This window comes from Armigeres subalbatus, chromosome 3, assembly GCF_024139115.2.
Source record: "Armigeres subalbatus isolate Guangzhou_Male chromosome 3, GZ_Asu_2, whole genome shotgun sequence".
NCBI classification, from domain to species: Eukaryota; Metazoa; Arthropoda; class Insecta; order Diptera; family Culicidae; genus Armigeres; species Armigeres subalbatus.
The window spans coordinates 329,544,163-329,561,714 of NC_085141.1; the positions used below are offsets into that span (position 1 = coordinate 329,544,163).

A 17,552-nucleotide genomic window follows, 5' to 3' on the forward strand; every position below is an offset into this window, starting at 1 on the left:
TGCCTAGAACATCTGCATCAAATTAATTTGGACTGCAAAAAAAACTCTAGGACATTAGGGTCTATATGGACAAGCTGGGTTGATTTCCGTTTGGAAGTTGTTCATAATCGATAAATTTTACTCATATTGAATTTGGTAAATCGAAATTGTCTACATTTGAAATGACAGCATCCAGCTGATCTAGAAAAAAATAGAGTTCTTTAGAAACATAACAAACTAGAAAACTATAGGAAACTAGATGAGGTGGATAACACAACCGTGAAAGAATTGTGAAGATCGCTTAGAAGACGCCCGGGAACGTGCTGTTTGAAACCATGATTCTAATGATTTTTTGATCGCAGTATTTGACATACAAGAACATGAAGGTCCCAACATGCAATTAGGTTAAAGTTTTCCATAATACAAGTTACATACATTCATTTATTTAATAAAACGGTTGAGATGGAAATTTGCGTAAAAAGCGTTACAAGATGAATCATCGCACACATGTACCATGCGTCTCCATATGCTATATGCTTATTTGCTGCTGAACAGTTTTCACCAGAGGACCGACATCCAATTTTTTTACTATGGATTTTGACAGGTTTGCCTGTTCGTTCTTTTTTGGGGGATAAATTTATCCCCCAAATTACCCCAATACTTATTTATTTTGCATTAATATGTGCACGAATTTTGAATGTTTACGTTTTTACAGGAGAATATGATGCAAAACGCCCATACCACTCAATAATCCAACATGATACATTCATGAGAAAATAGAGAAAAAAAATTAACGAACTATAAATTAAAACTATTTTACACTCGATTCCATGCTTTAAACATAAGAATGTTCAACTTATTTGCTCAATTCTTTAGAATTCTGCTTGCAAAAGGTACTGTCTAGGCCTTTGTTCGTTTTATATCATATTCACCCTCGGCATTGTTTATGTTGCATTCGCAGTGCACTCGTATTGGTGACTCAGAAAAGATGAGACAAAGATGGCGTAGCTTGTCATCCCCGTGGTTTTCACAATCCCTACCTATAGTTTCCCCTAAGAGGCCCATTTTTGCCTGAGAAACACCCATGGGTTCATTCAGTTATCATGATAACTTAGATTATCATAAGAACTTATTTTAACTTATCTGAATATGCAATCATGCAAACATGCAAGAGACTTCAACGCCGTTAAAACGACGATCCCCTTCCTATTTTCCCAATCAAACAACAAACGCAAGTAACTGGTCGATTTTAGAGGTCGAAAACTACAAATGCAACACATAAGCATCGCGAATATATTTGTTTGCTGATTTCGTCGTCCAGTGTAATTAAACATATTTTATAGGAAAAATATGATTGGATTGAAGAATTGGAAGAATTGGAATTGGAAAAAACTTCACCATACATTTAAGACCCTAGGTGAAATATAAAAAAGGTTAAATTATGGGTTTCATTGATTTTTTTTTCCGATATTCAGTTTTTTGAAGGGTTATTTCCGCGTACAACTCGTGTTGAAAAAAAATTCTTTTCGCAACTAGTTGCACAAAGTACTATTAGGATCATGATGTGAAAATGATGACAAAGTTTGTTGTGAAATGTAATGATTTATCTAGTCTAGTCTAACTTGAACCCCATTTATTTTTCATTGCCTTTTAGCTGTTTTGGGAGTTATAGAAATGTGAGTAGTATTCTTATTATGATTATTTTCGACCCTTGTCAGTTCCACATGAAAAATGCTTTTTACGGAAATTCTTGTGTTATTCATAGCTGGTAAGCTAAAATGCGTTTGTGTGTACATTTTGCGTGTAATTGTGCAACCATGATATATGTCTCATTCAAGCAAAATTTATAGAATCATTATAACGTGGTTCGATCGAACGAAGAACTATTCTAGCATGCATGTTTTTTTAGTTGATCAGTTTTATTGTATCGATCATACTCAATCTGGTAGCGGAAAATAACTGTACTGTGTTAAGCAGCGGATTTAGTGGCATGTGTTAAGTCTAATGTCGCCGACTCATTGTAAGCATGTTATGTGATAATAGTGTAATAAAGTTGTGGAGTAACAGGGAAAAAAATGTACTTCTAACTATTTTACTCTTTACTGGGGGACTATGTATTTAGGAGTCTAAAGAAACTACTCTTCTAATCTAACTACGGGGAGAATTAATCGAACTTGATTGGGAAATCAGCGAGCGAATCAAAATGTTGTGTACGGATCGATCGATTGGAACTGAAGAGCGATTTATTTTTTTTGTTCAAGCATAAAGTTTTCGGTGTCGAAATTCGGTCCTAGTAAAATAGATTCAGGAAAAGAAGTCTACGTACCCTCATACCCTGCATACGGGACATAGCACGTAGCGGTCGCAGCGCTCTAAGAGTTCGCATTGTTTTGAATGCTTGAATACCACCGGCTCCACAGAGTGAAGCAACGAAGTTGATTAAGGACACCTAGAGATTTCGGGTAAACAAACGAGTAACACACGATAGTGAGGCATACCATACGAGATAGATAGATAGTAGGGGAAGATTGTTTTCGGTAAAAAAGGGTTAGAATAGTTATGGGGGAATGCGACAGTTTCATTTAGTTGAGGGAATTGAGAATTAGAGGAAAAACGATTCGGGGGTTCTTGTGGATGACTATATAGTGTGCGAAGGAGAGAGCGAGAGATATGTCAGTGTTAAAGTTCTGTACATAATGGTATTCGGAAAAGTAATGGGCGGAAATATAACGAATTTTCGAAATAATTATGTTCATGGAAGATGACAAATGAAATACCACCCCTAAGTCTAAGGTTCTGAGGCTAATTTTTGTTGGAATTGAAGATGTATAACAACAGAGTACACTCAAAAAATAGAAAAAGGACGATGCAGTTTAATGAAGTTGAAGTTGCTCGCAGACGTTCTTCTGTAAGTTCGATGTTTTATTGTCATCATAGAATTATGGTTGAAAATGTTTAAAGTGTTATTGGAACTGAACTACCTCCTATATTCAACCAAGATCATATATAAATATTTAGTCAACCTTTAAATAGCTCTAGGAACTAAACATCGTGTCAATACAGGTTTTGTTATTTACAGAACTCACTCAAACGAAAGAAAAATATAAATATGACATAAAATTAGATTAAAACAACAACTATCAGCACACATACATCGATATAGTTTGCTCCAGTTCCACTCACGGTGAAGGCCAAAAGCCCATCTAGCAATATATATGTAATAATTGTGTATATGAAAATTGTTTACACCAAGCTGTCCGACAATATTCTTTTTCTGCTTCTTGTGTTGAATTATAAATTTTCTTGAAGATCAAATAGCTATGAAATGAAACAAATGTACTTCTGCTCAAGATACGCGCTAGATAGTCACCTAAGTAAAACAAACTTCCAATGAAACGGCACTTTGTTATTTATAATCCCTAATTCTGTGCGGTAAGACGCGCGACTACAAAGCAAGACCATGCTGAGGGTGGCTGGGTTCGATTCCCGGTGCCGGTCTAGGCAGTTTTCGGTTTGGAAATTGTCTCGACTTCCCTGGGCATAAAAGTATCATCGTGTTAGCCTCATGATATACGAATGCAAAAATGGTAACCTGGCTTAGAAACCTCGCGGTTAATAACTGTGGAAGTGCTTAATGAACACTAAGCTGCGAGGCGGCTCTGTCCCAGTGTGGGGATGCAATGCCAATAAGAAGAAGAAATTCTGTTTTCCATCGTTATTTTCTTTCTTTTGTTTTAATTTTTCACTTTTTTCTAAAATATGAATCACCCAAGAATTCTCCATTGTTAACAACAATGAATTGTCGTTCCTTGCACTGAACATTGGGTATTCTTACATAAGTGAACAAAACATTTTTAGAGCGGAATATTTTTCGAAAAATGAAGTGGAACGATGCAATTTTGCGTTTCCTTTCAACATTCGAGCATTCACGCTGTTGTATTTTGTACAACACTAGTGAAAAACATCGCTTGCGATACACAGCATAAACAAGCACTGGTGAGGCACAAGCAAATAATTGATTTAATCTTAATGAATAATTAGGCGTCAGCAATATAACTATATTGTAGGAATCAAAACATTATCAGGCAGGTTCGAATTATTACGAAATTCTAATTGTTTTTTTTTTTAATTTCTTCATAATGGTGATTACTGTATTTGAGATTGCATGAGTTCATCACCTAATTATATTTCATCGCCTTTATTTTTTTTAGTAATAATTTGCCCCAACGAGTTCTCTGAATGTTAGGAACTTTCAATTCATGGAATTACTTGAGAATTTCTTCGGTTGGTTTGGTTTCATTAGGAATTCTCCAGATTTTTTTTTTAAATATTTTTCCAGTTTCAGAAATTTATTCAGAAATACTTTCGGAAAATTTATCAATAAATATAAAAATGAAAAAAGTCAAAAAACTTCTCAGATTATTTAAGGAATGTTTTGAAAATCCTCAAAATTATTCGAATTTTTTTGTTGTTGCCCACTCAAAATATTATTTTTGGGCAAAAAAATCCGAAAGGAGGGGGAGACATAATTGTTATATAATATTTGTATCAACCTCATTTCTTCCGAAAATTTATTTGGGAATTTCTTCATAAGTTTCTTTAGGAATTTCTCCGGATATCATTTATTGAGCTCCCAAAGAAGATTGTTTCAGACATTTCTTTGGAATGCCTCCAGTAACTTCTTCGGAAATTTCTTCGAACATTCATATGGAATTTATTGTCGAAACTTTTCTAGAAATTCCTATCCCTCGGGATTTTTTTTAGAAATTCAGTTTGGAATCTTTATAATAATTTATTCGAACATGTTTATAGGATTTAAATTTTTACCGGCAGTGGCGTCATAAAAAATTTTAGCCAGCGGCGTCACGCTGTTAGTAATCGTCAGCGGAGGCGTGGTGGCGTTAGTCGACGTGAACTAATTTCAAGTGTCAAAATTTTCCGGAATATCTTCAGAAATTTGTCAACGAATTCTTCAGGAAGGTCATCCACGAGTTCGTTGGGAAGTTCTTCAAGAAATTCCTCTGAACTGTCTACCAGGAATTCCTCCGGAAGTTCCTTAAGGAATTCCTCCAGAATGTTTCTTCAGCAATTCCTCTGAAAGTTTCTCCAGGAATTCCTCCGGGAGTTCTTTCGAAATTCCTAGGGAAGTTCCTTCAGGAATTCTTTCGCAAGTTCCTCTAAGAATTCCTCCGGAAGTTCCTCAAGGATTCCTCTGGAAGTTCCTCCAGGAATTCATCTGGAAGTTCCTCCAGAAATTCATCTGAAAGATCCTCAAGGAATTCATCTGGTAGCTTCCAATGAATTCCAGGAATTCCTCCGAAAATTCCTACAGGATTCCTCTGGAAGTTCCTCCAGGAATTCATCTGGTAGCATCCCATGAATTCCTTCGGAAGTTCCTCCAGGAATTCCTTCGGAAGTTCCTCCAGGAATTCCTTCGGAAGTTCCTCCAGGAATTCCTTCGGAAGTTCCTCTAGGAATTCCTTCGGAAGTTCCTCTAGGAATTCCTTCGGAAGTTCCTCTAGGAATTCCTTCGGAAGTTCCTCTAGGAATTCCTTCGGAAGTTCCTCTAGGAATTCCTTCGGAAGTTCCTCTAGGAATTCCTTCGGAAGTTCCTCTAGGAATTCCTTCGGAAGTTCCTCTAGGAATTTCTTCGGAAGTTCCTCCAGGAATTCCTCCGGAAGTTCCTCCAGAAATTCCTCCGGAAGTTCCTCTAGGAATTCCTTCGTAATTTCCTCCAGGAATTCCTTCAAAAGTTCCTCCAGGAATTCCTTCAGAAGTTCCTCTAGGAATTCCTTCAGAAGTTCCTCCACGAATTCCTTCGGAAGTTCCTCAAGGAATTCCTTCGGAAGTTCCTCCAGGAATTCCTTCGGAAGTTTCTCCAGGAATTCCTTCGGAAGTTCCTCCAGGAATTCCCTCGGAAGTTCCTCCAGGAATTCCTTCGGAAGTTCCTCCAGGAATTCCTTCGGAAGTTCCTCCAGGAATTCCTTCGGAAGTTCCTCCAGGAATTCCTTCGGAAGTTCCTCCAGTTCCTCCAGGAATTCCTTCGGAAGTTCCTCCAGGAATTCCTTCGGAAGTTCCTCCAGGAATTCCTTCGGAAGTTCCTCCAGGAATTCTTTCGGAAGTTCCTCCAGGAATTCCTTCGGAAGTTCCTCCAGGAATTCCTTCGGAAGTTCCTCCAGGAATTCCTTCGGAAGTTCCTCCAGGAATTCCTTCGGAAGTTTCTCCAGGAATTCCTTCGGAAGTTCCTCCAGGAATTCCTTCGGAAGTTCCTCCAGGAATTCCTTCGGAAGTTCCTCCAGGAATTCCTTCGGAAGTTCCTCCAGGAATTCCCTCGGAAGTTCCTCCAGGAATTCCTTCGGAAGTTCCTCCAGAATTCCTTCAGAAGTTCTTCCAGGAATTCTTTCGGAAGTTCCTTCAGGAATTCCTTCGGAAGTTCCTTCGGAAGTTTCTCCAGGAATTCCTCCGCAAGTTCCTCCAGGAATTCCTCCGGTAGTTCCTCCAGGAATTCCTCCGAAAGTTCCTCTAGGAATTCCTCCGGAAGCTCCTCTAGGAATTCCTCCGGAAGTTCCTCTAGGAATTCCTCCGGAAGTTCCTCTAAGAATTCCTCTGGAAGTTCCTCTAGGAATTCCTCCGGAAGTTCCTCTAGGAATTCCTCCGGAAGTTCCTCTAGGAATTTTTCCGGAAGTTCCTGTAGGAATTTTTCCGGAAGTTCCTCTAGGAATTCCTCCGGAAGTTCCTCTAGGAATTCCTCCGGAAGTTCCTCTAGGAATTCCTCCGGAAGTTCCTCTAGGAATTCCTCCGGAAGTTCCTCTAGGAATTCCTCCGGAAGTTCCTCTAGGAATTCCTCCGGAAGTTCCTCCAGGAATTCCTCCGGAAGTTCCTCCAGGAATTCCTCTGGAAGTTCCTCCAGGAATTCCTCTGGAAGTTCCTCCAGGAATTCCTCCGGAAGTTCCTCCAGGAATTCCTCCGGAAGTTCCTCCAGGAATTCCTCCGGAAGTTCCTCCAGGAATTCCTCCGGAAGTTCCTCCAGGAATTCCTCCGTAAGTTCCTCCAGGAAATCCTCCGGAAGTTCCTCCAGGAATTTTTCCGGAAGTTCCTCCAGGAATTCCTCCGGAAGTTCCTCCAGGAATTCCTCCGGAAGTTCCTCCAGGAATTCCTCCGGAAGTTCCTCCAGGAATTCCTCCGAAGTTCCTCCAGGAATTCCTCCGGAAGTTCCTCCAGGAATTCCTCCGGAAGTTCCTCCAGGAATTCCTCCGGAAGTTCCTCCAGGAATTCCTCCGGAAGTTCTCCAGGAATTCCTCCGGAAGTTCCTCCAGGAATTCCTCCGGAAGTTCCTCCAGGAATTCCTCGGAAGTTCCTCCAGGAATTCCTCCGGAAGTTCCTCCAGGAATTCCTCCGGAAGTTCCTCCAGGAATTCCTCCGAAGTTCCTCCAGGAATTCCTCCGGAAGTTCCTCCAGGAATTCCTCGGAAGTTCCTCCAGGAATTCCTCCGGAAGTTCCTCCAGGAATTCCTCCGGAAGTTCCTCCAGGAATTCCTCCGGAAGTTCCTCAAGGAATTCCTCCGAAGTTCCTCCAGGAATTCCTCCGTAAGTTCCTCCAGGAATTCCTCCGAAGTTCCTCCAGGAATTCCTCCAGAAGTTTCTCCAGGAATTCTTCCGTAAGTTCCTTCAGGAATTCCTCCGGAAGTTCCTCCAGGAATTCCTCCGGAAGTTCCTCCAGGAATTCCTCCGGAAGTTCCTCCAGGAATTCCTCCGGAAGTTCCTCCAGGAATTCCTCCGGAAGTTCCTCCAGGAATTCCTCCGGAAGTTCCTCCAGGAATTCCTCCGGAAGTTCCTCCAGGAATTCCTTCGGAAGTTCCTCCAGGAATTCCTTCGGAAGTTCCTCCATGAATTCCTTCCTCCATGAATTCCTTCGGAAGTTCTTCCAGGAATTCCTTAGGAAGTTCCTCCAGGAATTCCTTAGGAAGTTCCTCCAGGAATTCCTTCGGAAGTTTCTCCAGGAATTCCTTCGGAAGTTCCTCCAGGAATTCCTCCGGAAGTTCCTCCAGGAATTCCTTCTGAAGTTCCTCTAGGAATTCCTTCGGAAGTTCCTCCAGGAATTCCTTCGGAAGTTCCTCCAGGAATTCCTTCGGAAGTTCCTCCATGAATTCCTTAGGAAGTTCCTCCAGGAATTCCTTCGGAAGTTCCTCCAGGAATTTCCCCGGAAATTGCTCCGAATGTTCCTCCAGGAATTCCTCCGGAAGTTCCTCCAGGAATTCCTCCGGAAGTTCCTCCAGGAATTCCTCCGGAAGTTCCTCCAGGAATTCCTCCGGAAGTTCCTCCAGGAATTCCTCCGGAAGTTCCTCCAGGAATTCCTCCGGAAGTTCCTCCAGGAATTCCTCCGAAGTTCCTCCAGGAATTCCTCCGGAAGTTCCTCCAGGAATTCCTCCGGAAGTTCCTCCAGGAATTCCTCCGGAAGTTCCTCCAGGAATTCCTCGGAAGTTCCTCCAGGAATTCCTCCGGAAGTTCCTCCAGGAATTCCTCCGAAGTTCCTCCAGGAATTCCTCCGGAAGTTCCTCCAGGAATTCCTCCGGAAGTTCCTCCAGGAATTCCTCCGGAAGTTCCTCCAGGAATTCCTCCGAAGTTCCTCCAGGAATTCCTCCGAAGTTCCTCCAGGAATTCCTCCGGAAGTTCCTCCAGGAATTCCTCCGAAGTTCCTCCAGGAATTCCTCCGGAAGTTCCTCCAGGAATTCCTCCGGAAGTTCCTCCAGGAATTCCTCCGGAAGTTCCTCCAGGAATTCCTCCGGAAGTTCCTCCAGGAATTCCTCCGGAAGTTCCTCCAGGAATTCCTCCGGAAGTTCCTCCAGGAATTCCTCCGAAGTTCCTCCAGGAATTCCTCCGGAAGTTCCTCCAGGAATTCCTCCGAAGTTCCTCCAGGAATTTCGGAAGTTCCTCCAGGAATTCCTTCGGAAGTTCCTCCAGGAATTCCTCCGGAAGTTCCTCCAGGAATTCCTCCGGAAGTTCCTCCAGGAATTCCTCCGGAAGTTCCTCCAGGAATTCCTCCGGAAGTTCCTCCAGGAATTCCTCCGGAAGTTCCTCCAGGAATTCCTCCGGAAGTTCCTCCAGGAATTCCTTCGGAAGTTCCTCCAGGAATTCCTCCGGAAGTTCCTCCAGGAACTCCTCCGGAAGTTCCTCCAGGAACTCCTCCGGAAGTTCATCCAGGAATTCCTCCGGAAGTTCCTCCAGGAATTCCTCCGGAAGTTCCTCCAGGAATTCCTCCGGAAGTTCCTCCAGGAATTCCTCCGGAAGTTCCTCCAGGAATTCCTCCGGAAGTTCCTCCAGGAATTCCTCCGGAAGTTCCTCCAGGAATTCCTCCAGAACTTCCTCCAGGAATTCCTCCGGAAGTTCCTCCAGGAATTCCCCCGGAAGTTCCTCCAGGAATTCCTCCGGAAGTTCCTCCAGGAATTCCTCCGGAAGTTCCTCCAGGAATTCCTCCGGAAGTTCCTCCAGGAATTCCTCCTTATTTGTCAGTGTGAATCGTAAACTTGCAATGCCTACTCGAATTTTTCATCCTTTTCTTAATATTGTTCCGACTATTACTGTATTTCAGCAACTGATTGTGGCCGTTATTGAACTTTGTAATCATTCTGACACTGAAACTTGCACAATTATGATGATTAGCCACTCTTAGTCAGCCGTTCAGTGAATTTAATTCGTCTTTCCAATCATTCTGAGCAATTTGTAGGCAATCTAAGCTAGCTAAGCTTAGTCTGCGATCGTGACTCCATTTTTAATTCTCCTACTGTTTGTTTTACTTCTTTATATTCTGTAATAACTTTTCTACTTTCATTATATTTTTCTATCTTCTTACTTTTTGTCTTATTTCTCCTGTTTGATTCTGTCTCCGATTGATGTACTTTCGGCCATGTTTTTTTTCGTTCTGCTGGTTAATCTTCCTGGCTTATTTTATTTTTGTGTATACTTTCGGCCTTCCTTCGTATTCCATTCTTGCTTAACCTTATCTGAAGCTTCTAACTTTCCTAACACATTGTTTTTTTACTTCTTCTCTTTTTCACGTTGATTAAGCTAGTGTTGTTTTTCAACAGTCAACATTTTTCCCTATTTTCTAAATTGCCTATGTTTCCTCATTTCGCTTCTTCCATTTTTTAAAATATTTTTTGTAAATGGAACTCAACTCAGTTACTTTGGCCTGAAACCATTTTATAAAGATTTTTTTTGTTCCAACTATGTACTATCTATGCTATTTTTTCCTGCCGTTCAATTTTTTCATGTGCTTAAGCAGTTTTGCGATTCGTGAACAAGTATTGTTGAAAAAAAGGATTAAAAGATGATCAATCATTTCATAGCTCTTTGATCGCATGAAATCATTTTCATTATTTTAAACCAAGTAGGATTATTTATGGTTCTTACATATGCTCTGATTATATCCTGTATTATTGTCACTTGCAGGATACAAATAATATACAGCATATTCCAAAAATCACACGACAATGGGCACACGCACACCTATCAGGAATAGCGCTCGCACACATACAATGTCGAAAATATACAGACACAAACGCACAACTGCGGTAGCGTAGTTGTATTATAGCAAACTATTCCAAACATGATAAATAGAACAATAGAGCAAACACAGCGCATACGGAGTATTGGAAGTGGTTCTCCAGAGAGGCATCACAAACCGTTTCACTAAATATTTAACCAATGCGCTAATTTGAAAATAGGCTCAAAGTAGTATACAACAGTGGTGAAGTGAAAGTAAAACGACGACGACGATGACGACGATGACCACGACGATCAAGAAGTTATAACACACACGGGACGGTGACGACGAAGACGACGATGGTCACAGTCCGGTAGGACGACTTTGACAAGGATCAACAACTGTCGGCTGGGTGCGGATCGCAACACGGAACATCCATGTCCAGTGTTGCCAATTGTTGCAAATTCATAGTCGTCCGCCGGTGTCTGTGCCACGGGGTTAGTGTGTGTGTCTTTGGCGATGATGGAGCTACTTACTCTCATACCCTCCCAGCGCGAGACTGCTCGCAGGGGGCGCAGTGCCCTCAGGGTACGCATCGAACGGAACGCCGGAATGTCCGCGGCGCCTATCCAGATTGCGAACAGGTTTATGAGCGACAGCTGATGATGGCGGGTTGGTGATGAGTTGTGACACGTGTAATGGGGAAATTATTAAGAAAATAAGTATCGATTTTGGGAACGGATTAGATAGAAATAAGAAAGAAAAATCAAAAATATAAGATACTAAATATATACATTTAATGTGATACGAATTTGCATCCAATGATTTTTTTATGATTACATCTGGCGTGGAACAAGGAAGCGATTTAACAGTAATGGAAGATAATTGGAAAATCACTTCAGCCTGACGTTGATTAAAACTATCCGTTGTTTCTAATTCTCATTTAATAACATGTAAATTTGTATCATTATTGTAAATCATTTTGAAACCCAAAATTCAAGAATAAGTAGAATTATATAAAAATTTTAAGTTTATATGAAACCATGAAAAAGATAAATATATTCCAGTGTAAATCCAACATTTTGGGGGGTACTAACTAGCCGACTGATTGAGATTTCTATAATAATCATGAAGAGGTACTCGATTCAATGAAACTTGAGAAAATAAAATAAAATGACAGAGCGTTGTGTCGAGGATATCTGTTTCACATAGTTGTGGGGAAAATAATGTCGAATGTTTGACTGTTGGTTTATATACTGCATGAAACGTCAGAGTGTTTTACAAGAAGGGTGTTTGGAAAGGGGAAGATCCTCTGCTTAGCTTTCGCTTGCAAGAGGGTAAAATTAACAAAAGCCAGACAAAATTACTTACCATGACAATTATGAAATCAAGCCAGCACCAGGCGTTCGTAAAGTAAACTCGAAAACCCAGCGCCAACCACTTGATTAACATCTCTAGAAAAAATATCACCGTAAATATCCTGTCCATGTAGTACAGGACGTCCTGCAGGATTGGTCGATGGGGAAGATGCACATCCTCGAGGGCCTGAAAGTCGAAAACGTGTTATCCACCAGTACAACTTTGCCGAGGAGCCCCCCAAATGCTCCCAACTCACCAGGGCCAAACTACTCAGCAGAATCATCGTGATGACGGCCGTCTCAAAGTACTTGTTCTCGATGAGCTGAAACGTCTTCAGCCGGAGATTGGCCCAGCCCTGCCAGAACGGCGCATCGTCGTCCCCTGCCAGGATCGGGAACTTTTTGTAGCAGTTGTCCGGACAGCAGTCCGCCGGGGAGTCCTCTATCACTTCGTCCTCATCGGCGTGGATGATCAGTTCGCCGTCCAGTGGACCTTCTTCGCCGTCGCACTCGTCGTCTAACTCTGAAAAAAAAATGAGGGACAATTCGGGGTCAATCAATATCGCTTCCCACTGTGTAATGATCTTCCGATTTCCTCACCTTCATCAATTCCTAGGTCCTCCTTGCTGACGTCACGCTTTTCTTCGCCCTCCATCGTTTCGGCGCTGCCTTTGTGGCTTTCGTCCTTGAAGGGGCGATTCTTGTGACTGCCATAGGACTTTATACTGGCAGTATCATCGTCCTGCAAGGACATGCCTCTATGATTCAGTTCGTGCTCTAATTTATTATCTTGATGATTACTAATAGAATTGCCTATCACCTAATTATCAAGATATAACAACATAGAACAATTTTTCGAGAATTAACAACACTGGTAATTGGAGAAGAGAGATCGTGTTTGTGATGCTGTGAAGATATGTGTAAATGTGTAAGAATGGAGAACATTAGTATGAGATGACAATGGGAAACGTATTCAAGATAGAGTTGGCGAACTTTAGTATACAGGGTTTTGCTGTAAAATATTCATAAATACATTGATATTTTTGTATAATTTCAAAATAATATGCTTATGATACAGCTCACAATCGCATATTTGTCCCATATGAATAGGAAATCCAGCAAGGATGGGACTTATAAGGCTTGTACGCGACAAAATCTGGACACCTTTAAACACGTATAACTTTTGAAATAGTTCATCAACGAGTGAAATATTTCGTAGATTGATGAATCTATGTCTGTACTTTCTGAAAATATATTTCTTATTAGTGGTACAAGTACGTAGTGAATAATGGCGTCGAAGGAATTGCAGGTTCGGAAAGAATTGTGTGCAGTCGCATTTGAAATTCGGGTCTCTCGATCCAGAAAATGACTAAAAACATTTTGTTTTCATGTGAACACTGCTCAAAGCGTTTTAAAATTTGTCGATGCTTGTTCGACAATATCTAAAACGTCAGAGAGTGGAACAAAAACGGATTTTATGAGCCACCAGAAGGATACGAGCTCGAAACAAATTCTACTGAGGATGCCAGATCATTCGGCACGTATTATTTCTTAGAAAATTCAAATGTCACCAAGTTTCGTGCATACATCGAAGCATCGATAAGGAATGAAGCCATTTGAGCTTAGCTTAGCTTAGCTTAGCTTAGACTGACTGTACATATCAATGGTTGCTACTCCGTGATTGATCAGAACTGGTGCAAATTGCACTACGATCCAAGTGAATAGTGGTTGGGATTTACCAACTATTCTCGAAGTGCACGTTTCAGCAGCTCGCAAATGTTGATCAATAACGGCGCCGGCCAAGTCCTTACAGTCAGTTGGGAAAGGAAGGGAATGTGAGTGTGTGGTAATTGTTGCTACTAGAGACCGAGAATACCTCTGCATCTCCACATTTACCACGGGAAGGAAGTAGTGTTAGTTGGGTGGGGTAATCAGTAACATAGATCGGGATTCACAATGGAAAGTGATGTGACCTATGAAACTTCTACACAGCAGTATTAGCATTTCCTTAATTTGTACAATTGTTCATTCTTCGCGAGAATAAACAATCAATCGCTCAAAGTGAGCGATTGTTCATTTGAATTTCGGATTAGGCGCCCGCGTTATCATTTAATTAACGTAAGAAAAGTAATAAAGAAACGGGATTAAAATTGAAAATAATTGATAGTAATCGGAAAGCTAATGTTATTCAGCAACCCTTATTTTATCTCTATTTGACGTTAAGAAAGAATGTAAGTTTACGTTCATTTTACATGTCGTTTATTTTGCATTACTTTCGCGCGCGTATGTGTGTCACTGACCAGTATACCGTAATCAGGATCTCACTGGTATTAATCCTGATGTGCCGGTTGGCACTCGTGTTGGGCTTGTGCGCTTTGAGCGGCACACGGTCGCTTCCCAGTCTACACAAAACCGCACATGGTGCAATACAAGATGCTAGATTGGAGACGATATACATACATGTTGTGTGGAAAAGTACCTCTATCGCCTGCACTTCAGCATCCTACGCGACACCATATACGTTCATGTGTTGACCGGGTTTGATAGGGCCTGCTTATGGACACATGCAGCTTTTTGTAGAGGTTTAACAGAGCCCACTGTCAAACCCCACCACATCCTAGGCAGGCCCCCTAACTCGCAGTGGCCATGGGGAGGGGTCGTCAAGCCCTTGGACATAGTCCCTGCTGCCCCTATAAGGAATGAATGAAGCCATTTGAAGCGAAAAACGTACCGAATTAAACCAACAGCAGTTTATTTTGATTCTTAAAGTTATGTGTCCAGATTTTGTCGCGAACAAGCTTTATGCGATCATAGGCAGTATACACTACCCGCCAAAAGTATGGAAGCGCAAAAATAAGTATTGCAACACCTGCTTTGAATATTGCAACACTCCGAAGAGTTTAGCATCACTCCGGAACTAACATATTCGTGAAGATTTATCGTCGGATCCTTTACATTTAGAATGGTGGAACCTTCTACAAAATTTATCACGGCGATAAGTGCATTGCGAAAGAGGACAATTTAGCTCTTTGGAGTGCCCTGGCCACCAGGTAGACCGCGGATTATCCGGATTCTGAACCACGTGTGAAGTCACCGCTTAATACATCTATTCATTCTAGCGACATGCCAAATGTTCATCATCTTTCGTAATCGCAATATGACAGAAAAATCAATGCTGATTGACGCTTGCTTGACCCTTGGTGTCCTCCCAGTGGTCCTCCGGGAGTTTCGGAACATCCGGTAAAGTGGTTAAATTTTGAAATTCGTCACAGAAAGCTGCGACTTTTTCAAAGCCGATTGTGGCAGAATTATCAGAGCAAAATCAATGCAAGCATCACTCATTGACCCCAGATGGCCTCCCAGTGGTCCTCCGCAAATTCCGGAACATCCGATGAAGTGGTAAATTTTTAAAATTCGCTCCAGGAAGCTGCGACTTTTTCTAAACGGTTTGAGGGAGCATTGCCAGAGAAAAATCAATGCAAGCATCACTAATTGATCCCAAGTGGCCTCGTATTGTTCCTCCGGAAGATCCGGGACATCCGGTGAAGTGGCCAATTCTTGAATCTCGTCCTAAAAAGCTGCGACTTTTTCTAAGCCGATTGTGGCAAAGTTGTAGGAATTCCTCCGGAAGTCCTTCTAAGAATTCTTGCGAAAGACTTTCCAGGAATTCCTTCGGAAGACCTTCCAGGAATTCCTTCGGAAGACCTCCCAGGAATTCCAGGAATTCATTCGGAAGTTCCTTCAGGAATTCCTTCGGAAGTTCCTCCAGGAATTCCTTCGGAAGTTCCTCCAGGAATTCCTTCGGAAGTTCCTCCAGGAATTCCTTCGGAAGTTCCTCCAGGAATTCCTTCGTAATTCCTCCAGGAATTCCTTCGGAAGTTCCTCCAGGAATTCCTTCGGAAGTTCCTCCAGGAATTCCTTCGGAAGTTCCTCCAGGAATTCCTTCGGAAGTTCCTCCAGGAATTCCTTCGGAAGTTCCTCCAGGAATTCCTTCGGAAGTTCCTCCAGGAATTCCTTCGGAAGTTCATCCAGGAATTACTTCGGAAGTTCCTCCAGGAATTCCTTCGGAAGTTCCTCCAGGAATTCCTTCGGAAGTTCCTCCAGGAATTCCTTCGGAAGTTTCTCCAGGAATTCCTTCAGAAGTTCCTCCAGGAATTCCTTCGGAAGTTCCTCCAGGAATTCCTTCGGAAGTTCCTCCAGGAATTCCTTCGGAAGTTAATAATTTGAAAGGATTTGAAACTTTTATTATAAGAAAATTATTTTGAGCTTTTTAGTGGAATGTCTTCACTTGTCATAAGACGAGTTAATACAATCCCATTGAATTCCACCACTTAATTGTATCTTGACAGATACGTATTTCGACCTCAACAGTAAGGCCGTCTTCAGTGTCTCGTAAGTCGAGTCAAGTACGAGACACTGAAGACGGCCTTACTGTTGAGGTCGAAATACGTATCTGTCAAAATACAATTAAGTGGTGGAATTCAATGGGATTGTATTAACTCGTCTTATGACAAGTGAACTTTTATTTTAAAAAATCATGGTTTGAAAAATTTCCTTACTACGCTACGAGATTTTTTCACCCTGTTTCATAGTGTACCTAGAGTTTTATTGAAATTTTGAGATTCTTGCTTTAAACGATGTTTAGATTTTGGCGTTATACTTTTCGGAGCGAATCGAAATAAGTTTAGTTTCAAACATATATATTTTCACCCAAGTAGGAAGAAGCTCAAGTTGGATAACATCTCCTACACGCGTCCAAATTCTTCGCTACTGAGACTCATTCCAACCAAAATACTTGATTTGTTTAACTACTAGCCAACTACACTACACGCCCTCACTAATTTCAGAACCTGAAAATTTAACAAACATTTTTGGAATGTAATGAGCGTGTACAACACTTTCCAGAACATATTACGGATTGCTACATTTGTAAACGTTTTTTATTTTTTATTATCAAACGATAACTTTATTTTTTCAGTGGGTTTGAGATTTTTCATCAAAGGTAAAATGGGACAATTATGCGCAGAACGGTAGTACAGATGTTATTCATGTACTAAAAGCTATGTTAAATTGAACAATAAACGTCAGATACGAGTGGTGCTGCTTAAAGAGATAACCTCCGTTTTTTAAATCCGTCCTTTTAACGTTTTAATGAACAAAAGTGCTTTTTTTATTATAACGGCATCAACTTTTTTAAGCTTAAAACATCAGTAATTACTACAAACAATTGCGAAACATTTAAGGGAATATTCAATAAGCGCTCCATATTTAATGACTTCAACGACCGTGAATTTCTAAGCGACGAACTCATTATTTGGTTTTAATAACTCAGACATACACTACCCGCCAAAAGTATGGAAGCGCAAAAATAAGTATTGCAACACCTACTTTGAATATTGCAACACCCCCAAACAAGTTTAGCATCACTTCAGAACTCCCATATTCCCATCGGATCTTTTCCATTTAGAATAATGGGACCTTCAACAAAATTGTTCACGACGATAAGTACATTAGGCCGGACGTCAATTTAGCTCCTGGGTGCCTTGGCAACCGGGTGGACATCCGGATGCTCCGGATTCTGGAACACGTGTGAAGTCACAATTTAATAAATGCATTCATTCCAGCGAGATGCGGTTTTCATCATCTTTCGTAATCGCAATATGACAGGCCAATCAATGCTGACTGACGTTTGCTTGACCAGTTAGTGGTAGCCTCCCACTGATTCTCCGGGAG

General features: G+C 41.3%; 1 protein-coding gene across 14 annotated transcripts in view; it reads right to left on the bottom strand.

The window, feature by feature from the left end:
• LOC134225629 (sodium channel protein para) overlaps positions 1-17,552 on the bottom strand; it is a 499,821-nt gene that overhangs the window by 36,882 nt on the left and 445,387 nt on the right. For all 14 annotated transcript variants that reach the window (XM_062705853.1, XM_062705850.1, XM_062705847.1 and 11 more), the window contains 4 exons: positions 12,420-12,639; positions 12,077-12,342; positions 11,833-12,006; positions 2,306-2,428 (listed from right to left, as the gene is read on the bottom strand). In XM_062705853.1, coding sequence (XP_062561837.1) covers positions 2,306-2,428; positions 11,833-12,006; positions 12,077-12,342; positions 12,420-12,639 — 783 coding nt within the window. The remainder of the gene's footprint in view (positions 1-2,305; positions 2,429-11,832; positions 12,007-12,076; positions 12,343-12,419; positions 12,640-17,552) is intronic.